The sequence below is a fragment of the Acartia tonsa genome, chromosome 1 (assembly GCF_053477335.1).
Source record: "Acartia tonsa isolate MP-2025a chromosome 1, ASM5347733v1, whole genome shotgun sequence".
NCBI lineage: Eukaryota > Metazoa > Arthropoda > Copepoda > Calanoida > Acartiidae > Acartia > Acartia tonsa.
In genome coordinates, this window is record NC_137260.1 from 24,883,330 (window position 1) to 24,907,983 (window position 24,654).

At 33.3% G+C, this 24,654-nt stretch overlaps 1 protein-coding gene across 1 annotated transcript in view; it reads left to right on the forward strand.

The window, feature by feature from the left end:
- The first annotated feature begins 415 nt into the window (after positions 1-415).
- LOC145315712 (midasin) overlaps positions 416-24,654 on the forward strand; it is a 41,405-nt gene continuing 17,166 nt past the window's right edge. The window contains exons 1-31 of the mRNA XM_080155745.1: positions 416-861; positions 1,750-1,859; positions 4,275-4,378; positions 6,818-6,923; positions 7,106-7,187; positions 10,254-10,396; positions 10,695-10,828; positions 11,502-11,594; positions 12,392-12,443; positions 13,230-13,386; positions 13,605-13,704; positions 13,860-14,285; positions 14,628-14,772; positions 14,882-15,012; positions 15,213-15,319; positions 15,470-15,593; positions 16,493-16,666; positions 16,807-16,947; positions 17,371-17,484; positions 17,749-17,847; positions 17,984-19,161; positions 19,290-19,585; positions 19,847-20,888; positions 21,211-21,409; positions 21,546-21,691; positions 21,882-22,019; positions 22,477-22,624; positions 22,775-22,914; positions 23,282-23,373; positions 23,687-23,807; positions 24,040-24,612. Coding sequence (XP_080011871.1) covers positions 1,811-1,859; positions 4,275-4,378; positions 6,818-6,923; positions 7,106-7,187; positions 10,254-10,396; positions 10,695-10,828; positions 11,502-11,594; positions 12,392-12,443; positions 13,230-13,386; positions 13,605-13,704; positions 13,860-14,285; positions 14,628-14,772; positions 14,882-15,012; positions 15,213-15,319; positions 15,470-15,593; positions 16,493-16,666; positions 16,807-16,947; positions 17,371-17,484; positions 17,749-17,847; positions 17,984-19,161; positions 19,290-19,585; positions 19,847-20,888; positions 21,211-21,409; positions 21,546-21,691; positions 21,882-22,019; positions 22,477-22,624; positions 22,775-22,914; positions 23,282-23,373; positions 23,687-23,807; positions 24,040-24,612 — 6,554 coding nt within the window. The 5' untranslated portion in view covers positions 416-861; positions 1,750-1,810. The remainder of the gene's footprint in view (positions 862-1,749; positions 1,860-4,274; positions 4,379-6,817; positions 6,924-7,105; positions 7,188-10,253; positions 10,397-10,694; positions 10,829-11,501; positions 11,595-12,391; positions 12,444-13,229; positions 13,387-13,604; positions 13,705-13,859; positions 14,286-14,627; positions 14,773-14,881; positions 15,013-15,212; positions 15,320-15,469; positions 15,594-16,492; positions 16,667-16,806; positions 16,948-17,370; positions 17,485-17,748; positions 17,848-17,983; positions 19,162-19,289; positions 19,586-19,846; positions 20,889-21,210; positions 21,410-21,545; positions 21,692-21,881; positions 22,020-22,476; positions 22,625-22,774; positions 22,915-23,281; positions 23,374-23,686; positions 23,808-24,039; positions 24,613-24,654) is intronic.

Genomic DNA, 24,654 nt, shown 5'->3' on the forward strand with positions numbered 1-24,654 from the left:
TGTTGTGGATCATTTTTTTAAGTCCAATGATCCGGATCCGCAAAAAAAATGCGGATCCGGATCCTGGGGTATAAATTTATGGAAAAATCTACCTAAATTTATATAAAATAGTTACTTACAAATTTTGAAAATCAGACATTCTCGTGATGAGAGCCAATCTTTAAGGTTTAGGTTCAGACTTGAAAATTAAAAGTATTTTTGACTTCGAGATTAAAGAATAAATATTTTTTTAAAAATTTGGTGATTTTATTTTTATTGTCAAGGATCCGGTCGGATCCGGATCCGCACTGACCAAATTTTGAGGATCCGGAGCCGCATACAATCAATGCGGACCCGCAACACTGGCTTTTTGTAAGACTAGCAGCGTCGTCCCTAGTATCCAGGATCATTGTATGTATAGTTATACAAAGGGGAATGATGGTCTGTCTATATCGCATAAAACTATCCATAGACTTTAATTTAGTAAGATTGCTTAAAAATATTATCCCAGGACATGAATATGAAGCTTTTATAAAATGGAGAACTTAATCATTTGAGCGGTTAGCAAAAGACAAAATTAGGATGTATGGTTATATTTGCAATTAAAAGGCAAAACCCATTACTTTTTTGAGGTAGGACTTTCAGAAACAGTGTAAATAAATTAATATTAGATCACAATACTTGATGTATAGAACATACAGTAGAACTGTACACCTCAGTGCTGTGGTTGGTCCGCCGCATACGAAAGATAATAACAACCTGGAATTGGGATGGCCTGTTTGTGGTGCTAAATTCTAGCGAATCTACGGATGTTAGAATTATTTGTCTCGAGATATTGAGACATTTAGTCGCCATCCCAGAACAGAAAGTTGAAATATTAAGGTAATTTGTGGGATAGTACAAAAAAAGCAAAGAATTACATAAGATGTTGATTTAGGGGAGGAAGTTTTAACTTTTGGTTCAATTAAGCGAAAAATTAAAATATGCTTTCGTAAATACACATATAGAAACTAGTCTACATAACCTCTTTAAATGTTTATTTTTTTTATTATATATTATTTTGGTCAGACTTTTTTGTAGCAAAGTTACTATAAAACAAGCTTTTGTGTCTGTCGCGTCGTTTATGCTTTGTAGAGAGGTGTGAATACACTGCTGCTATATAAGATTAGACTGAAGTTTACTTGGATAAAACCTCTGAACATTGAATTTTCTTTGTAACTCAAGTTTTCCTGTCCCTTAGATGTCTGCTTAATAAAATGTATTTTGCTTTGTAAATTACTAGCGGCTACGCACCTAGAGGCCTCTAGGAGCACTTGAGGAGGGTGGAGATTAATCCCAAAACCAATATTTTATTTTAGATTTTTAAAAAATTTAATTTTTAGGGGGGGAGGGGGTAATTTTTCCTAGGGGCGATTTTTCTTGGGAGGGTTGTAGTACCCTCCCTCAAAATAGATAAAAACCTTCTCGGGACCTATGAGAAGCTTCACTGTAAAGGAGAACCATATCAGTTTAGCGGTTAGTAAGATCCTTCGCTACAGACAGAAAAACCTTACTACTTTATATAATAGGATGTATATTGTCATCCTTGATAATGTTTGGATAAATTCACTGAAGTGAAAAAGTATTTCTTTAGTTCATTCTATACAGAAACATATTTTAGTGACTATTACTCTCTTTCGTTTAATTTATAAATGACAAAATTATATTTTCATACATGTTGTAAAAAAGCAATACATTAAGATTTTTAATTGATAACTTTTTTTCATTTAGGAATCACGTTTGCTCTACAAGCGAATGGAAAAATGTTTTGTTCCAACTTTATGGATCTAACATGGCTGATATCTTGGCCCTGGCTAAAGATACCGCTAATATGGAAGAAGGTAGACACAGATTAGTTTTCTTTTTTGGGGATAGAACAAAACAGATCAATACCACGAGAGTAGAATTTCGAACGCAATATATTTTTGGAATAAATGACATACATTTTTTACCTTTTCCAATTAATTTTTTTTCATTGGATTTTCTGTTTTTTCTTGTCTTAAAGTATTAGAACAATATTTCCAGTATTTCAATGCAAAAATTAATGTTTATCTGTAAAAGTAGGATATAATTTTGTCCGTTTAATCGAAATTTTGCGTATACAGGTCATTTTTCTTCGGATTAGAACTTTTAAAGCATTTCTAAAGGGCATAATGTATGATTTTATAAAAACTTTTCTTGTTTTAATTTATTGAAATAAGTAGAACTCTTACAAAATTTTTATTATGTACCTAGTAAGTTAGACAAAATAAAATAAAAGGACAAAATGTTTATGTCTCATAAAAAGGGATAATTATAATGTTAGTACTTAGTTTTAAATAACCCATTAAAGTTAGATATTATAATTCAGAGAATTTATATTATCAATGTTTGTAGCGCACTTGTGGATGCATCTCGTGCATTATAAGGAGCGCAGCTTTTCTTCGATTAATAATCGTTTTATAAAGGTTTCGTGATTAATTTTTGTAGTCATACTCATAAGTTTTTTAACACATAGCCTGCGCAAATATATATACTGACGAAGAGGCTTTAAGGGGGGGGGGGTTAATGTAACCATCTCGTAATCAATGTATAAATGGCACTTAGAATTCGAATTTTGATCTGAAATTTTGCATGAGTAATCCTTGGTAGGTCTATTTTCCCTAAATCGAACAAAAAGTTGGAAAAGTACCGGCTGACGGCTCATCCGTATAGCCATTTGTTGGGTATTTTCAAGCGAAATCCATCACGAAACCTCTCTCCACATAATGCTCTTTTCCGATCCAAAACGTTTTCAAACAGTTCTATCCGGTAGTTTCTGGTATTAGAAATCTAAAAAATGTTTTTTTTTTGTATCATTTTACATGATTTAAAGCAAAAAATATGTTTCAAAAAGTTGATTTCTACGTAATTTATGGCAGATTTGCTCTAAAAATAGCCAAAAAACGGCTTAACGGCTGAGCCGTTAGCCGTTACTTTTAAAACTTTTTTTTCGATTTAGGGAAAATAGACCTACCAAGGATTACTCATGCAAAATTTCAGATGAAAATTCGAATTTTAAGTGTCATTTATACATTGATTACGAGATGGTTGCATTAACCCCCCCCCCCCCCCTTTGAACATTGACATTGGATATTACTTTAAATGAATATTTTAATCAAGCTTAAACAAAATCCAATATACTGCATTAATATTTATATTCATTGTGAAATTTCTAAAGAAATTGCGTTTTGGACATTTAGATTCGTTGAACTTTATATTTCTCGGGTCACTGTAGGTCACATAAAAATATATTTAAGTTTAAGAAACGTGATTTTTAAAACAAATGTTATGATTTTCAAGGAATTTCATTTCATATCATGTCTTAAAAGTTTAAGACTAAAATTCATTAAACTTTATATATTTAGGGTCAATAAAGGCCGAATTCAAATATTTTTTTTATCAGAACGGGATTTTGAATTTTTTTCACTTTCATAATTTGATGTGGGCTTGCTAGTCGTCGTTTTGCACAAAAAGGCTGTGTTAATATTAAGGTTTTGTCTGTCTAGTTCATTTAGTTCTTGGGGGTTTTCAGACATGAAATAAATTAAAAACTACCCAAGATACAAGTACCAAAAAGGGAAAGGTAGGTTGCGGGTAAAATCCATAAAAGCGTGTGTTTTAAGGCTTACAAATAGTAGCAGAACGATAATATTCACTAAATATGTGTATTTCTTATTGAAAACTATAGACAAAAAAAAATTTTAAAGTTAAAATAAATTTTTATCGTTCTACTATTGTTTTTAACCTAAAACACACAACCTTTACGGATTTTTCCCGCAACCTACCTTTCCCTTTCAATCATCTGATTATCTGAAAATGTTTAATTCTGAAATATTTCTGATCACATAAATAAGTTCTTATGGTTCATTTTCAGTAACGTGGCTATCTACAACTGGGGTTTGTCCTTGCTCTATATTATTAGGGAAAAGGGAATGTGATTTTGACAAACAATTCTAAAGGAAAAATTCCCCACAACCCCCTTCCCCTTTTTCTCACCTTCTCTCCCACCCCTCTTCAGTTAAATGTAAAAACAAGTTATACTCCAACTTTACTCCAACAAAATATTAAATTCGCGGCAATTTCAATTGGAATTAATGGGCTGAATAGCAGCCCCTGGGTATTATTAAAAGTGTAATTTTCTTGAATGTTAGGAAAGATAGAAGCCTGCATTGTGTAGATTCCCCCTTTTAATTCATCTTTTACCTCCATTTCTGTTAAATTAAATATTATTTTAGATGATGCGCATATAAAATGTGAACACGTGGTGAAGCTGGAACATGTTTCCCTACCAAGAGTTGGTACTCCACAATCTACCCTAATCAATGTTCCCTCTACGAAGGTTAGTCATAATTGGGGCGATTTAAATAGTTATTTCTCGCATCGTATTATAAATACCTCGAGGCTAAAAAAACTAGTTTTAATTTTATAATTGTACATTTTTATATACGTAGAAAGCTGGATATAATACGATGCTAGACATAGTTTTTCGTATAAATGAGAACCGGTTCCTATCCACCGGATTCGAATGAATACGAGTAAAATCATCATTAAATCAATTAATTTGACCCATGTTCTTCAATCCCTAAACACACAGAATTTTTTGAATTAACTATACATTAATAAGTTAATAACGATACCAAAGGATATATTATTCCTTGGATCTTACACCAGGTTTTCATGTTCTTTAAAAGGATGAAACTTGCAGCGGGCTAAAATAACGATACCGCACCCTTTATCTTATCCCCTCCTCATCCTACTGTCAGCAAGTAAAATTGGCGTCAATTTTTCCTCTGTAATGATATCCACGTATATTCTACATTCATTACTATACACGGTTGGACCCTCAGATGTCAAAACTTTATTTTAGTGTTTGGCCAAAATGACTTAGCAATTGTATCTGTAAGTACGTCTAATAACACCCTTTGCTATTTTTAAAATCCTAGAACATTTTTTTTGCAAGAGAATTGCAGAAATTCGCAACCTTTTTTAGAACCACTACATAACTCGAGTTTTAAAACTTTTTATATAAAATCGTTTTTATAAAAAATATCAATAATTACTTAAAATTAAACCTGAAAGAAAAAAAATCTCATTACACGTGTTAATTTGCATGTTATAGGTCTTTTTTTGAGGAAAGTATAACTTCCACATTTTTGACAATAATATATTTTTTTAACATTTCAAAGTAAAATATAATAAAACTTAAACGATTTTTCTTGAATTATCAGTTGAAAATTTCATCAAACATGCAATTTAAGTGATGAAAATTTAATAAAATCATTTTTTGAATGTTTAGAATTACCAATTTTCTACATTTAAAACAAAATGTTAACAAAATTTAAAAACATTCTAATATATAACTTTAAAAATCAATAACATTTTATAAAATGATGTTTTAAAAAATAAATCATTAAAAGGTATTAAAATGCATTTTAAGTTGCTTAAAATTAAAACGAGAATATCTTTTTACACTTTATTCTTTGTAATAGAAATTAATCGTCATTTGCTGAAAATGAAACATTTAATAAACTAATTGAATCTTTTTGTGACCATGTTTAAACTTTTTAATTTTTACACTAAGGTGTTTTTTAATGAAAATCTTTGTTGAATTCTCTTTTGCGACAAAAAAAGAAAGGGAATTTTTTACTATTTCTAGGTTATCTTATGTAATTTAAACTATATAATATGAAATAATTTTTAATTGTCTTTCTTTTGAGCCACAAAACACTGTAAAATGTAACATATATGCAAAAATAACAATTTTTTTAATGAATATTATAATATCCTTATATGACATTGCGTCAGAGCTTATTCTTTAGATCATATGTTCATGAAAAGTAGTCATAAACTTGGAGGGTTGCGCTATTTATTAGAATATTAAATAAACTTGAATGATAAAAATATTAGCATAGCCTTTGTCAATTCAAATGCTTTAGGTATATTATTCGGAAAGTTAGTTAAAAAAGAGAGAATTTGCTGTGTATACTGTTAAAAGACTTTCAAAAATGTAAATTACAAAGCAATCCTAAAAGATCGGGTCGTAGGCGAGTCTTAGTCGGGGGTTTTCTGATAGCAAATATTGCGTTATTGGTATACAATGTAAAAAAAAAAACATTTTAAAGAAATTCTTTAAATAAAACCCAACGTGTATTGGCAGTACAAACATCTTAATGCTAGCAGACATATGTTTATCAACATTTGCTGAAAACTATTTCCACAAGAAAAATTATTCAGGTTTCTACTTCACAATTTTAAATATTTCTTTCTGATAAAATGTTTGACATATATCGTATAATCATTTACCAAAAAAAATATTTTGATAATTTAGATTTCAGAGAAGATTAATCCTTTCAAAAAACTAAGACGACATTTTGCATCTTCTGTCATGACATTTTAGAAAAAAATATAAAAAAACAAAATTTAGTATGAAAACTATTTTCATCGATTTTTCTGAAGGTATTATCGTATTCTGTGGCTTTGTTATTATCATTTACTTATTTCGAAAGTGCCAAACATTGTACCCTAACTTATTCATTTAATAAAAAACAAACCATGTATACTCTAAAGAAGTGTATGTCTCTAACAAAATATATGGGTAGTAGCCTGCTAATGTTCTATTTTTTTCCGTTCTTGTTGGGGGAAAGGTATAGTTGTGCGTCTTCTTATGAAATGAATCAAGCTTTCAATACACTTATAGAAAAGATTAAACTGTTCAGTAACTATGCTCCAAAAAATGATTCTCTTAAATCGTATTTGAATTTTGCTGATTCTATTTTAGTCTGCCCTTGTTAGCATGGCTGAGAACGTGAGCCTTGGTCGGGCAGTCCTTCTGCGTGGTCATGTTGGCTGCGGAAAAACAAGCTTGATCCGTGAACTTGCCCAGATGACAGGAATAGAATGTTATTTGATTTTTAAACTTGTTAAATTGACCTTGAAAGGCTCGGCGCACTTTTTTAGCTAAAATTATAATTTATTATAAATAATAACAATTCAAAGTTTTCTTTTTGAAGTTTCACTTGGGTAATATTTTAATAATGATTGTGATACTTAATATAATATTCTATGGTGACAGGGAGAAAGACAGAAGACGTGCTATCTGTCCAGATATCTGATAGTACTGATGCCAGACTATTGCTGGGATTGTACAGGTATATCACATTTGACAGAATCTTATGCTATGAGATTTCGTGATTTTTTTTTGAGAGAAAAAATAACAGTATGTAGTTATTTAAAGCAGTACGGCTCCTGATTTCAGTTAATAAAACAAAAACTTGATCTTGTGAAAGTTTTACCTACCATTTTTGTTGCTACGAATTATAAAAAAAGACTGACTTATTGAATCCTTATGTGGTGCGAGTTTTACATAATACTGAGAGAAATGTCTTTTTTAAACTTTTAATTATGCATAGAAAATAAAACAATTATATAAAATGCTTTACATATTTGGAAAACATATTGTGGGGCATTTACTTTAAAAATTTTTAAAAATGATTATTTTAACAAATTATGCCCTAAAAACCGGTTTTTCCAAAGGCCTTTTTAACGAAGATTTATGGATGTAAAGGTTGTGCAAATAATGTAAACATTTTTAAAATTCAAATTGCGAGGCTTGTGTTAATAGTACAAAAACGTTATGCATATGATACCGTTAGAATTGTCATGAGCTATAGTTTTTCGATATATAATAACAATTCCTGTGCTACTTATAGTAAAGGAGCTACGTGGTAAAATGTCCCAACTTACTTAAAACTTTTCAACCTTTTTCTCATATTTTTCAACGTAGCTCCTAAAGTACAAATAGCACAAAAACGGTAATTATATTTTCACAAACTAGAGCATATGACGATTCTAACGATATGCGTAACATTTTTCTACTATTAATACAAGCCGTGCAATTTGAATTTGAAAAATGTGCGTATTTTTTTAACAACCTAATCCATAAACCTTCGGAAAAAGGCCTTTGGAAAAAAACAGTCTTTAGGGCATAATTTGTTGAAATAATTTTATTTAGATATTTGAAACATAAATGCCCCACTATATGTTTTCCAAAAATATAAAGCATTTTACATAATTGTTTTATTTTCTATGAATAATTAAGATTAAAAAAGACATTTCTCTTGAAACACCCTGTATATTATCAAATTTTGATATGTTGCTGCTTATTGCTTAGGTATCATGGAAAAATTCTTTACAATTGGGGTCAGTATGTAAAGATTTTAATAGAATTGTAATGTTCTAATAGCTTTAAAACCGAACAATTTAATGTGGATTAAGTACAAATTCCCACTTCTTGGTTTATTTTTTTTTGTCTATATATAATGTTTGTATGCTATTTTTTCAAAGCTACTAAACTTTTGTCACACTTTGATAAAATCTCCGACCCCTTATTTTGTAACAATGTTATCCTTTCTTTATCTATTAAGTACTTTGTAAATCCTATCTTGCAATTCTTGGTAAATATGCAAAAAAAAATCTAGAACAAGTTTATATCAAGCTTTCGTATTATGCTAATTATTCTGAAGAATATCTAACGCGCTTTTATCTAAACATAAATGTGTATTTTAATAGATAAATATAAAAATTTCCACTTAGGTTAATAAAAACAAAAAGCTATCAAAACTTATAATGACAGCCTTTTTATGCTCAGTTGCTTTGAATCATGGTAGATCTACTTATTTTTGACTAGTTGCTACTCCCCCAAGAGGCCTCCAGGTGCCCTTGAGGTGGAGGGGGCTAAGAAAATAAAATTTTAGTTTTTAAAAGAAAAAGTACACAGACAGACAGACGTCCTGTTACTTTTATTTAGGTTTTGGGTGTGATTATAAATAATCCTTATCCAATTAAATTGCTCTATCACTTACTGTAGGTTTATTTTAGTTAGTTATTGACTATTGTAACATTTATACTACAGTTCAGAATAAGTACATAATAATTTTTTTATCCAAACTTTTTAAAATTCGTTCTTAATTACCTAGATATTTTTAGCAATAAAAAAGTGAACTTTATTTAAGGGAGTTTATTCTTATTTTCTATCTTTGTTTTAGATAAGGTATGCGAGGTTTCTTTCACTTAGGGTCGCTCCTTACTTTCGTAACGGATATTTCTTTTAGTTAATTTTAGCATATATGAAATGAAATATCGTTTTCAAACTTTTGCTAACGATTCCTGGCCATGAGAATATTATTCCATTTACTTGATTCTTAGGACGATTAAGCGAATATTTCTATTAAGTGTGAATTAGGTTTGTCATCTACCCAACCCAGCTTATGCTCTGCTACGTACGCCTTAGTTGGTTCTTAGGTTTTCGTATCCTGTAATAAACAAAATAGACTATGTGGTTATTTTATCTCATTTTCGTAAACAATAATTTTACAACCTTAAGAAATTACAATTTAAAGTTAAATCTAAATTTGCACCTACCTTCCTTCTGAAAGAAATCTGCTTTGACATTGTGTATCAACAATAATATTGATAATGAATGATTAATTCCAAGTAAATAAACAAGTAAACATGTCATTCAACCTGTTGCAAGTATCATCAACCCATCAAAATAGAAAATTATATTTTCAAAGAAAATCATTTGTTGTCTTCATGATAAACCCATTCATTTTCTTCATTTAGCTTTAATTTAATAATGAATTTACCATCTTTAAAAAATGCAGAGAATAAAGTCTTGGTGGTTACGGGGGGTCAAAGATAATTCAAGTATGGTATTTTCTTTCCGTAAGAAGATTTTGATATTGGGAAATTATAGTAAATATGGAGTTAAAATCAACAATTCCCATTATTTCTTTTTAAAAAAATACATTTTTCCCATTTTTTTTCTCTCTAATTCATACCCAAAAGAAAGCTTTGTTAATATTATTATTATTATATTTTAAAAAATTTTATTTCTGAATTATTCAAAGACAGGAAACACCATTAGCTTTTTTCTAACAGAATAATCAACTTTTGGAACTCTCTACCAACAGAAATAATAATGTTAAACAATTTAAAGAACTTTAAAACACAATAGATGCATGAATCCAGTGAAAATGACACTTTTAAAAGTTAAAATATTTGTTAATAGACACTAGATTCCAGAGACAATATGATACTTCTTTAAAGGACCTCTTGGTCCGCATGGAATTATATCAATCAAATCAATCAAAAAAGCTGATGTAACGAATCAGTTTTCAGTCAATATCAAAGATAAAAATTTTAAATTTGTTCAGGTGCACAGATATTCCTGGGAGATTTGTGTGGGAGCCAGGTATGCTGACCAGAGCTGTCCACTCTGGCAGCTGGCTGTGTATTGAGGATATTGACCGGGCACAACAGGACGTTCTCACTCTCGTCGCTTCTTTGGTTCAAACAGGTTAATAATATATTATCCTATAACTTAAAGTAGAAAGATTTCTCTTTGTCTGTATTTATGTCCAGTAGGATCGTAAACAGCTGGCGGATTGTTCCACTATTTTCAGGAAGGTTGTTAAGATGGACTTAAACAAGATTTTTTTTTCTGTGAGTACATTACCTCCTTATGGTATATGCGGCGAAGAGGGGAATCACCCATTCTCTACCTATGTCGTACATTCTGATTAACCCCTATGTATTTTTTTCTGCGCAAATAAAACTTTGATTTAAAACTCAGCATAACCTGCATAAAATTTTAGGGAAGTTATCTGTGCCTAACCTTGGTGGAAGTATTCATCCAGAAACTGGTTTCCAGCTGTTTTTAACGGAAAGAACAGCCGAAGTAACCGACAATAATGTAAACATCAATTCGGACATTGCCAAAATTGCGAAGGTGATTATTTTAATATTATTATTTAATACCTACTTGAAAATGTTTCATTGGACTATGTTAGCAACCGATATTTCACATTACATTAAGAAGAAAACACTTTTAAATAAAAAAAATACTAGGGATGGCAATCTGTCTAATTTTTGGACCGGAATCGGATTCTTACAAGTATCCGTGAAAAATTAAACAGATTCCGGATCCGGACTCGAGCAATATTTTAAAGCCTTTAAAAAAAAATTAAGGGATTCAAATTCACCGGGCACTGGGCAGAATCTAAAAAGCTTTTCATATTTTCACAGTAGCTTTTCTTCTATTTCTAGACCCTACAGCGGCAAAATGACTGTTAAAAATTAAAATATATATTCGGACAAAAAAACTCAAGACGCTAATTTTAGCCTAACAATTAAGAATCCGAATCCGCTATTAAAAAACAGATTCTGAATTCCAAAATTGGGCGGATCCCGGATTTGGATTCGGATTGCCAACCCTAAAAAATACAAAATATTTCCCCCTGGTTTATGTCAAGAATTGTGTATAGTTGAAAAGTTTTTAAGGAAAACTAAACGGATAAAACAAAGATTGTTTTGGAAAGTTGTTGATAACTTTATAATATATTTTAATCTGTTGGAACTTAAATATTTAGTTTTATTAATTTAATAGAAATCAATCTTTTTAGGTTGTTAAAGTGTCAGAGTTAACAAGGCAAGAGTTAAACGATGTTGTTAGTCAAAGATTTCCCAAACTTGCCTTCCTTATGGAGAAAATATTGAGGAATTCACAACTTATATACCTACTTGTTTAAAGTGTTAAATTACGGGGGGGGGGGGGGGGGGGGTTAATGCAACCATCTCGTAATCAATGTATAAATGGCACTTAGAATTCAAATTTCGATCTGAAATTTTGCATGAATAATCCTTGGTAGGTCTATTTTCCCTAAATCGATAAAAAAGTTGGAAAACTAACGGCTGCCGGCTCAGCCGTTTAGCCGTTTTGGGGCTTTCTTTAAGTGCAAAATTAAATAAAATAACACCAATAAAAAAATAAAAATTTCTAGTACCAGCTGTTTAACAGCTAGAATCGACTAAAAAAGGCTGGTAGAAGCTATAAAATGCCAAGAGTATCATTTTTAGGCCGAATAATGTAAAACTATCATTCAAAAAGTAAATTCCTCCCTAATTAAAGATGGATTTGCCCTGAAAATAGTAAAAATCCGGCTTAACGGCTGAGCCGCCAGTCGTTACTTTTCCAACTTTTTGTTCGATTTAGGGAAAATAGACCTACCAAGGATTATTCATGCAAAATTTCAGTTCGAAATTCGAATTCCAAGTGCCATTTAATCATTGATTACGAGATGGTTGCATTACCCCCCCCCCCCCCCCACCCTTTATTAAAATAATAATAAAAAATTGAGACCTAAAGTAGAATACCTAGAAAAAACTTTTTGGCTGATTCAGCCATTACATAAATAAGGGAAACTTTATTTGTCTCGAATGATTTCAAACCACTTAAAAGTATCCCTTCCCCAATCTCTTTTTACTTGTAAAAAATCAAAGTTGTTTTACCCGAAGGTTGTATGAAATAGTGAGAGAGGAATACTCACAACTGAGATCACATCGCCAGGAAATTATAATTTGCATAAAAATCAAGTCGGTACAAATTCAAACCCATTAGGTCACGAATCACTCCAGCGTAATACTCAACATATTCGAAAATATTAATTATAAATAAATAGGAGTTAGATAATTTTTCCAAACTTTTCTTTCAGTAATATCTTAAGTTCCACCAGACTAATAAATACCTATAAAAGTTGGACCTGGAGAATGTATTTTGGATCTTACACCAGATTATCAAATCTATAATACATAGTAGAACGATGTCTGTCTGTCTGTCTCTTTGTACCAAAGGATCTTGCTCACCGCTGAAACAATCGGGTTTTTCTTTACAGGGTAGCTTCTCATAGGTCTCGGGAAGGTTTATTACTATTTACTTAGGGAGTGGGACAACCCCAACCCCCCGCCCCAAAAAGTTCTTTTTAAAACTAATATTAAAAGAGTGAGTCGACTAACCCTCCCCCCCCCCCCAAAAAAATAAATATTTTTTTTTCTTTTAACAAAATCAAAAATACGAAAAGTAGGTTCATCAAACCTTTTGGGGCAAAGCCCCTAGAGGCTATGGGCGAAGCCGCTAGTACTCTGATAAAGTGAAACTTGTAGCTGGCTAAAATAACGATCTCCCCCATCCACCTCCACTACCCCATCCTCTCACACTGGATGAACTAATTGACCAATAAATGATGTCCAAGTCCGCATGTATACGACAATTTTATCCTGTCATAATATCCACGTACATACATTCTATCCATTACGTTGAAAAACATAAAAGTAAAATGCAAATATAAACCGCTAGGTGTCACTACGTGACCTGATCCGTTGGTGTGATAGAATCGTCCGAGTCCAGACAGGCACTGATGAGATTAGCAAGGAAGAGGAACAATATTATATGGATGCTATTGATTGTTTCTGTAGTAGTATTCCAAAAGCTAGCGCTAGAAAAAATCTCGGGTAAATATTTTTTGTAAATGATGTAGATTCTTTAGTTAAATAAAAGAAAACATCATTGAATAGTAACACTGTAAGAGCAAAGCTTTTTAGTTATTAGAAATATAGATAGTTTACAGTGGAAAGAATATTTTAATCGTTGGGTCTTACTAAAGTTGTAGATTAAATAGCGCTGTTAATATTATAATTTAAAACCTACTAACATCCTTTATGTATTTTAGTGAAGATATAGCTTATACGCTAAACATATCCAAGGACAGAGCCAGTTATTATTCCACACTCTACAAACCTCAAGTTACACTGTCATCAAATAAGCTACAGGTCAAAATATTACGAATATAAAATTTTTATTTGTGAATGCGATAATTATATATTATAAAGTTATTTTCTCAAGTATTCTGTAGTTTTTATATACATTCTTTTTTTGTTATATGTTTATATTTGTATAAAAAAAAGTATGTTTAAACTTTTTATAGGTTGGAAGAGTAAGCCTGACTAGAAAACTGGAAAATCTGGCTTTGCCGCCTGTCTACAGTCTTACCCGCCATTCTGCCGTTCTACTAGAATGTGTCGGACGTGCGGTGGAGCGCGGTGAGCCCGTGTTGCTAGTCGGTGAGACTGGAGTCGGCAAAACGGCGAGCGTACAATTTTTGGCAGATCAAACCGGCCGACGGCTGCGCGTGATTAACATGAATCAGCAGAGCGATTCTGTTGATCTTCTTGGAGGATATAAACCTGTGGACATCACCTTTACCATGCATAATATATTGAATATATTTAACAAGGCGTTTGATACAACATTTGCCAGTGGAGATAATACCAAGTTTGTCGGACATTTGTCCACATGCTACATGGGAAAAAGATGGTCAGATGCATTGGTTCTTATGTCACATACTTATCAGGTATATTTATAGAATATGGACTTACATTTCCATAAGTAGTAAAGCACTAAAAAGTATTTCAAACCGTTTAACAGTAATAATGATACTGAATGAAAATTCACGATAATTAGCAAAGGAATGTTTTAGTTGACAAATTGACAAACATTTTAAAAGTTTCGAATAAATGCGTTACTGAGGAGAGTAAGTTTTATGTCTATAACATTTTTTAAGCCCAAAATAAAATAGAAGGCTAATATGGGTTCATCTTTAAATTACAAGAAAAGTGATTTTGAAACAATGTTTTTGGGTGGATATTTGAAATTATTTAATAATATTCCATTAATATTTGTTTTAATTTATTAGGCTGCCATAAAGAAGTTGAAATCCAGATCGGATGGAGAGTCCATCAAACTGAGAGAATCTTGGTCCGCTGTTGGCAAGGAATTGAAGATTGTTTCGGAGATTCTGAAGCAAAGCGAAAAAACCACCATCTTTGCTTTTATTGAAGGTAAACTATTCTAATAATTCAAAACTAGGAAAAATCTTTTTGTAAACTCAATTGAATTGTCTTATAGTTGACTTAATCGTCATCACAGGTCTTAAATTATTGTTTTAAGGTTTGCTGACACGTGCAGTCAAGGAAGGCCATTGGATCCTGCTTGATGAGGTCAACATGGCTAACCCAGAAACTTTAGAATGTTTGTCATCCTTGTTGGATCTGGATGGAAGCGTCTGTCTTTATGAAAAGGTAAACATTCAAGTATTAACCCCTTTTTTAGTTATTTATCTTAAATTGTATATTAACTTTATTACCCATCGTTTATTTTCTTTAATATTTCTAATAAATTCCTAGCTAACACAATATGGGGTTTATAAAGGGACAATTAGCATATTCATTTCAAAATAGGCGTCATGTTATTATGAAAACTAATCTTTTATTCTATTAAGGGCGACTATCAATCTGTGCCACGTCATCCTGAATTTAGGCTGTTCGCCTGTATGAATCCAGCTACAGATACTGGTAAACATGATCTTCCTGCTGGTCTTAGAAACAGGTATACAATCTTTCTATCTGTAACAATCCAACTAATAGATACTGATAACATGATCTTTATACTGGTTTATATTCTCGTATTTTTATCTTTTTATGTGTTGGTAGTAGGTTTGTCTGTCAGTTTTTCATCTGATTTCTTTTTTTTTCATAGATTTACTGAGATATACGTGGATGAAATCACAAGTGTGTCTGATATCCAAATGCTTGTGAAAGATTACCTACAGAACTTGTCTTTGCCAGCCAAACAGATTTCAAATATTGTCACTTTCTTCCAGGTTAGTTCAATTTGAATTCTACGCTTATTCCACTCACAAATACATTTTTTTCTGGCATCTAAACTGGGATAAGACAATGAACGATAAATTGATGTACATAACCAATAAATAATACACAAAGTTACTACTTCTGTGGATTACAATTAGTCTTTGAAACGTTTTGATACTTAGTAATATCACCAATTAAAAATCAGTAAAGAAGGCTCTAACGTTGTTAGTCCAACGAATGAGTAAGATTAGTAAGATAATAAACAGCCCAATTTTCCCTCCTGTCCTGACATTTTTGTCTGTAACGTTGTCTACCATTTACACATATTTATATACGCCTTTATTTAACCCGCGACTGTGGCTCAACACGTAGCGCATCCGCTCGTCGTCGGGAAGGTGATAGGTTCGAATCTCGGTCCGACACCGCGTCATAACTAAAGACGTTAAAAATGATTCCTACTGCTGCTATGTCGGGTGCGCGACATAAATAGTTAGAGTAGGGGGAATGCCTTGGCCCAAAACAGGCGCAACTCACTACCATGCACAGTTAGGACTTCTCAGACAAAGGTCGTGCAATCAAAGGGTTGGTTGTCTGAAGGCAAATGGACGCTTTACACCGCAATCACAGGGCTTAGGGCTGACAACCCTATCCCATATCCATAAGCCACATTGTTACAGAAACACTGACGAATTGTCAGCGGCCTATGCTCCCCCCTTGTGGAGTGAAAAGGGCTAGTTACTATATACGCCTTTATTATAAACTCACCATAAGTCTACCGATTTAAAAAAAAAAATTAAGATTTGAAATGCTTGCCAAAAGTAGCATATTTAAAATCATAATTAAATAATATTCTATAGAAAAAAGTCATTTCACAACTTTATTGCTTGAGTATTATAAGATATTTATTTAGACTGCCAAAACAGCAGCAGCAACTAAGCTGACTACTGGTACTGGTGAGCGGCCAACCTTTAGCTTGAGAACACTCTGCCGAGCCCTGCGGGTGGCCAATAGAAACCCCTGTGGCAATGTGACTAGGTCACTCTACGAAGGATTCTCACTTAGTTTCCTAACAGAATTGGATAAGGTACATTTAATTTTTATAATTGACAGAAAAAAAGCTACATACAGGTTTAAAAGTAAAAAAATCATTTGAAACACATACACGTAGATGACTTAAAGAGAATGAAGGTATAGTTTCTCTTTCTATATCATTCTTGTTTCTAGGCATCACATTCTACCCTAGAAGCGCTGTTGCAAAAGTACATCATTTCTGGAAAGGACGCCACAAAGCTGGCAAAACAGCCGCTAGCAGAGCCACAGGAGGACGGAAAATGGAACAGAGTCCAGGGTTTCTGGATTGCGCAGGCAAAAATCCTAGAATGAATTTTCCAGTGATTATATCATGTCATTCAAACAACATTATTGATCTATAAAGAAGGGTGGGGTCGGATGTCCCACTTTTTGTAACTAGAACTAAAACAAAGGAACTTGCTTAACTATAAAAAAAAAAATAAAGCACTGGGAATTGGCATGTTGTTGCCGAAAACCGTAGTTTCCTGCTGAAACTTTTTTGCTTTTTGTCGCAAAATTAGAAAAAAAATTTATGAAGGTGTTATTTTATCTCCAAACCATCATCTCCACAAAAGTAACCCGAAGTCTTTTACAGAATTCCATACCTTTTTTAGATGTCCCTTTGCCATTTAATATCGTAATCGTTCAAGCCAATCCCATTGACTTTTATCATGTATGTATAAGTTTGCAGGAACTTTATTTGTGGATTTTTACCAGGGCAAGGTGGAAACTGTGGAGAATGAGAGGTACATTATGACGGACCAGGTGGCGGCTAACCTGAAAGATTTGGCCAGAGTTGTCGCCCTGTGTGATCATCCTGTTCTAATCCAGGTTTGTTCAATTTTAAAAATTTCTTCATCATGAAATGGGTAGTTGCACGAAATTCATTTGAACTTGGAAATTCTGTTCAATGGTTTAAACTACATTTAAAATATATCTCAAAGGTTTTTCATTTCCTACCACGTAGTTTAAAAATATCTAGACTTGAAAATCATACTCTAATTTCCCTCGTTAACTTTATTGAAAGTACGCGACCAAATTTAATGACATATTTTACTTTAATGTATGTAATAATAATGATAAATGCGTATTTAGGGAGATACCAGTGTTGGTAAGACTAGTTTAGTCACATATTTGGCTGGATTGACTGGCAATAAATGCGTCAGAGTCAACAATCATGAACACACAGACATCCAGGAATATACTTAAATAATATCTTTTCGCCAAAATTTACATTTCCTTTCTGTTTTCCCCTTATCCCTCGAAAAAAATAACTACAAAATTAAGGTACCTTTTTTACTTTATATTGAATATTTAAGTATATACGTGACAGGAATACATCGGATCCTACACCTCCGACGCCACTGGTAAACTAGTATTTAAACATGGTGTCCTTGCCGAAGCTATGCTTCAGGGCTCATGGGTAATCCTTGATGAACTTAATCTTGCCCCAACAGACGTACTAGAAGCACTTAATCGTGTCCTTGATGATAACAGACAGCTGTACATTCCTGAAACTCAAGAAACTATCACGGCCGCGCCTGGTTTTAGGCTGTTCGGTACTCAAAATCCTCCTGGTATGTATGGCGGCCGTAAAGTTCTATCCAAAGCTTTCAAAAATCGGTTTGTCGAGCTGCATTTCAATCAACTGCCAGCAGCTGAATTGGAGATTATTCTAAAAGAAAGATGTGGCCTGCCCAAGACTTATGCCAAGAAAATGATAGAAGTACTGACTGAACTTCAGAAATTCAGGCGTATGAGCGCGGCTTTTGCTGGCAAGCAAGGGTTTATCACGCTCAGAGATTTGTTTAGGTGGGCCGAGCGCTATCGTCTATCAGAAGATGTCCCAACTGGTAAATTCTATGATTGGGAGCAGCATATTGCGGAAGAAGGATACCTACTGCTGGCTGCAAGAATCAGGAACCAGGAAGAAACCGAGGTTGTCATTGAGATCTTGGAAAAGGTCTTTAAACGTAAAGTTCTACCTGAAAATTTGTTCAGTCTCCATGAAAATACTTCCAAGGTTTCACGTCCAATTCTGGAAATGCTTATGAAAACAGATATTCCTGGCCTTGCATGGACGTTTGATATGCGTCGAATGTGTGTGTTAGTTGCTCAGGCTTGGAAGTTTAAAGAACCAGTACTGCTGGTTGGAGAAACCGGATGTGGCAAGACAACAGCTGTCCAAATTCTGGCTAAAATCGGTGAAATTGGCCTGACAAGTCTAAATTGTCATAGACACACAGAAAGTGCCGATTTCTTGGGCGGTCTTCGCCCAGATCGTGGTGATGGAACCAAAAAGGCTGGTCTCAATTTCCACTGGTGTGATGGACCTCTGGTTACAGCTATGCGCAAGGGATTAGTGTTTTTAGCTGATGAGATCAGCTTGGCAGATGACAGTGTGATTGAAAGATTAAATTCTGTCCTGGAACCGGAACGGCAAGTTCTGCTGGCCGAAAAGATTGATACTAATGAAACTGAAGTTGTAACTGCTGTTGAAAGTTTCAGGTAAATCTCACTAATTTTCATGATTCCATCACACTTATATTTGGTTGTTATATTTTTTACTCTAACATCGCAAACTTTTCATGCAAAATATTCTAAATTAAAGAAAAATATAACATATGTTTTTTTAGGGTTGTTGGTACTATGAATCCTGGCGGTGATTACGGCAAGAAAGAACTGTCCCCCGCCTTGAAGAACAGGTTCACAGAGATCTGGTGTCCCAGCATTGAAAGTCAAGAGCAAATATCTAGCATTACACTGAAAAATCTGGAGCCTGCTGCGAGGGATGTTGCAGACAATATTGTCCAGTTTGTGCAGTGGATGAGAGATGTAAATGGTGGAAGTAAAGTTGTTGTCAGTATCAGAGATATTTTGGCTTGGGTTAACTTTATCAATGGAGTCATTGGTGCTGGAAATGGTGATTTAGGCAAGAAACAAAGAAATTTTATATTTCCATGGTTTTAAGATTTTCCTGTTAATGATTTGCGTAGCAATAACAAACTATTACATCTGACCTAAGTCGACTATAATTCAAATATAAACTTTAAGATTATTATTTGTTTTTCAAATACCTTTTTTATAGCTTTCTTAAAATAAAAAAGACTTCTAGTGTGCTTGTATCATATTCATAAATAAAATGTCTTTCATTGGTAAAAACAAAAAATTATTACTTAATTCTTGGAAATAGGTGACATTGTTACACCACTAACTGTCCAAGAAGCATTCATTCAAGGAGCATATCTAGTTTGGTTGGATGGATTACAGATGGATGGTGGTTCCAGTGCGACAAGCATCAAATCATTCCAAGCTTTGTGTGAACAGAAGATGTTATCTTTGCTAGGTACCAATGCTAGCATCATTAATTCAGATCCAACTCTTGAAGATACACAAGAGAAGCTTATTGTCAAACCTTTTGCTATCAACAAACATAAGGATAAACAGGGTGAACCAAAATATATTTTCTACACAAAGACGACAACAAATAATGTGCTGAAAATATTAAGAGCTTTACAAATTCAAAAGCCAATATTGCTTGAGGGAAGTCCGGGTATTGGAAAGTCAAGTTTGGTCGAGGCATTGGCTAAGAAGATTGGCCAGCCATTGGTTAGAATCAATCTTTCTGATCAAACGGATATTTCTGATCTATTTGGATCTGATTTGCCTGTTGAAGGCGGAGCTGTTGGCCAGTTTGCCTGGCGCAATGGACCGTTCCTTGATGCTCTTCAAAATGGCGACTGGATTTTGCTTGACGAATTAAATCTTGCTTCGCAATCAGTTCTTGAAGGTTTAAATGCTGTTTTTGATCATCGTGGTGAGGTTTATATACCTGAATTGGATCTGACCTTCCCATTAAATCCCAACACAAGAGTTTTTGGCTGTCAGAATCCTTTGTCCGAAGGTGGAGATAGAAAAGGGTTGCCAAAGTCATTCTTGAACAGATTCAGCAAAGTTTACATGTCAGGGCTAACACCAGAGGATTACAAACTAATCTGCTTAACGCTACATCCAGAGTTGGGACAAAAGTTAGTGGAGAAATTGGTGGAGTTCAACCAAATTTTGGACCAACAAATTGTGGTACAGAAGAAGTGGGGACAGTCAGGTGCCCCGTGGGAGTTTAATCTGAGGGATTTGTTGCGTTGGTGTGATGCTATAAAGGGTGAGGCTAAGGGAGATATGGTAGAAACTAAATTGGATCCTGGCAAGTTTGTCAGGATTCTCTATGCTTCAAGGTAATCAGCTAATTTTTTTATAAACCATTGCATATTCACAAAAAAAATGTTAACAAAAAAGTGGATGCACAAAGCAATCACTCATTTAGACATTTTTAATGGATACTGATTTTCCTCAAGGGGGGGGGGGTGATTCTCATTGACTCGTAAGATGAGGCACAAGAAATTTTATTCAAAACTCCAAAACTGAGGGAGAAGCATATTAATATTTCTGGTACCTCATGCTGCAAGTCATTGAAAAAAATAAAATGTCCCCCTCCTACATGACAATGAAATATATATTAAGGTTAGCTTCTTATGATTAAGTTAATTTTAAATTTAGATTTCGTAAGAAAGAGGATCAAGAAAGAGTGATGCAAATCTACAGTTCTATATTTGAGCCAGATTATCCGCTACCTGACCTAACTGGTCATATCAAGCTGGAAGCACAGGCTGCTAAGATTGGACACTTTACCGTAGAAAGACAAGGAGTTCAGCTCATTGAAGAGAATTCGTATGTTATGCTTAGCTATCAAAGAAAGGTATATGAGGATTAAAATTAAAGTTATGATTGCTGTTTTTTTAGCTTATTAGTTCGAGTTTGTTTTTCATAGATTTACAAATTATGTTTCAGCTTTTTTATTTGGATTTAATTATACCTCAACTTTTTCTTTCAAGATGTTAGAGTGCATATCTGGGTGTGTGGTAAATACCTGGCCTGTAATCCTGACAGGCCTGGCTGACGCTGGCAAGTCAAGTTTGGTCCAGATACTGGCCACACTTTGCTCCAGGAAGCTCTACACCATTAGCTTAAATTCTTCAAGGTAAAATTATTTTAGTTCTTTATTTGACCAGTGAATTCGTCCTATACTGTAAGTACAGAAAGATTATTGAAACAGGCATCTCCTTAAGACTAGGCTGTTCAATTAGCTTTGTGATGATCCAAAACAGGCTAATTTAAGAATATTTTTTTTGTACAAATATAATTTGATTTCATTTTATTAATATTATTAGTGATACGTTGGACTTGCTTGGTGGATTTGAACAAGCTGATGTTGGGAATAGCTTGCTAGAACTTTTCTCCATGGTTCAAAATCAAGCCAACACATTGGCAAATCAACTCATACAGACCAACATTCAATCCTCACTAAAGTAAGTAGTTTAAACCTTTTTATAGCATGTATTAGCCCTAGCATAAAGTGTAATGTGTCTATTAAATCTTGGGAAGTGGTCGAGTTAGAGAATAAACAAAAAAATACACTTGTGCTTTAACAATTGTTTGAGTAAGAGAATGGGAAATGTATTTATTTTCAAGAAACAAATTGTCGGTAACACGGTTTTCTTGATACAAATGAAATTAAAGGTAGACATGCATATTCATTTTGTGAAGATCTCGTTAAAGCAAGTATCTTGTACAATTAGAAACATCCCAGGAAGCTTAACATTCATTTTTAGCTTCATTTATAGACATGTATTAGAAAGACAAATTATAAAAACTATTCAAGAACAATTATTTTCATATTGGATGTTTTAACGCTTCCTTATTACTACTAAAAGGATTTAATTTAAGCTGTCCGAGGGTGTTTATAATAGTAAATCCTGTTTTAAGATTTATGGAAAGTGTATTGAAATTAACCGGAGACTTCAACACAGCTACTTACAAAGAGAAGAGAAAGAATCAGATGAAAGCTTTGAAAAGTTTAATCCTTGTTCTGAGTGAATATGGGACAAATGATTCTACAGTTCAAAATTATCAGGTAAAAATATTTTCATTACACCAAGAAAAATGGATATTTCACCTGTATATGTATATTAAGTGTTTTGCCTGTAACATTTCCTAAGTGTCGGCCTCTAATTTGACGAATTGTCTATGGCCAACAACGATTGACAATTATACATTTTCTTAGGGAATATTGGATAGTCTGCAGTCGAACACAAAGCACGGCACCTTCGAGTGGATAGAGAGCATCCTGTGCAAGGCGCTGAAAGAGGGGGCCTGGCTACTTATTGATAATGTTAACCTATGCAGTGCTTCTGTGTTAGACAGGTAGAGTACATTAAGTAGAAGACATTTTAATAAGCTCATAGAAACACATTTTTAAAAGGATAGACTATTTTCTCTCAGTTTAAGATATTTGACAATTTTTTAAAAGTTTGTCACAAATGATTCGAAATTGTCTAATTTAGCGAGAAAATGCAACTGTGTCACACCTACCCGCCCTCCCCCTTTTATAAAATATGTATTAAACATATAAAACAGATACCTATTTTTTTTATGCTCTTAACAAAATACTAAGCAAAAATGTTTCATTTAGACAAAATATTCCTATGTATTATACAATTTAATAGATTTGCATTATACGAAAGGGAATTAGAGTTTCAAAGTTTCTATCCTTCATTTAAAATTTGTTTAGATTGAATGCTCTGTTTGAGCAAGGTGGCCGCCTGACTGTCAGTGAACGAGGAGTTCTAGACGGACAGGTTCCAGAAATAAATCCTCATCCTGGTAATAACTTTTAACAGTTTTAATAGTGCAGATAAACTGTTGATGTTAATCGTAATCTTTGTTTTTGATGTTATTTGGTTGACCTTTAATCTTTATGGTTGCGTAGAACGTTTTTTATTTCCCCTAATGGCTAAGGCCTTAGGGCAAACCTCTATAAGATTTTTTTATTGTCGAATATTTCTTTTAAAAAATTCTATTTAATGCCATAACGCTTACTGTATCATTCAGGATTCTAGGATTTAATGTTGAGTGTTCTTCTTCCTATTATTCAGCATTTTTTGTCTTGCCCTATCATTTATGTTGTATTGTTTAGAATTCCGAGTGTTTATGTTGTATGACCCTAGCCGAGGGGACATATCTCGAGCTATGAGAAATAGAGGTGTGGAAATTTATGTGCCAACTGTAAATGAAGTCAAACTTTCTGAAGAAGACAGGTATTTAAAAGGCCATCATGCTTTCTTAATGGTCAAATAATAACTATATATCCTCCCATAATATTAATATTATTTTTTTTTTTTGGCAATTCACGAGATAGAAAAAATAGGTATAAAAAGTAGGCATGACAAAACCTTTTTGTATTATATGACACTAAAATTTGAATATTCCTTTAGCTTCCTTCAAAAATCCGAAATCCCAATTCTATTGAATAAGCTTGTTTGTTATTAGGAATTTACTGATGGGCAACTACTTGGGTACAGCAATGGGCAGCGACTCAGCCGTTACCAAGTGCAGCCCCAACCAAAGCATCACAACCATCAAATCTTTCACAGATTCCGTTGCTCTCACCAGTCTACAAACCTTGTGTGGTCTCGATGTTGGTGTCAAAGAAACTGCAGGATCAATGCAAGGTCCTCCGGCGGCCAGATTAGGCTGGACGCTGACTTCTAGCAGCACGTGGTCCATGTTTTCACAACTTGCGGCTATTGTCAGTCAAATTCAACCGCTTATCACATCCAGTGAAAATGAAGATTTAACATTAATTGCATTCAGATACTTCCTATGTTTTACCTCAGATGAAGACAAAGATTTAAGATACAAATGCCTCAAGCTTATCTTAAAAAATCCAGCTTTAGAAGACATATATGAAAAACTAATGAAGAATAAACTGTTCAAAAATTCAGCCAACGATAGAACTGCCACTACTAGTCTAGAATCAAGATTTGACAATGCAGAAAATCCACCAAGTATTAATAATCTGTTACAATCGCTGATTTCTACATATTCTTGCTATAAATATCTACAGGGACAATGCTTACATATTTTTGTTTTCAATTTAAGGGA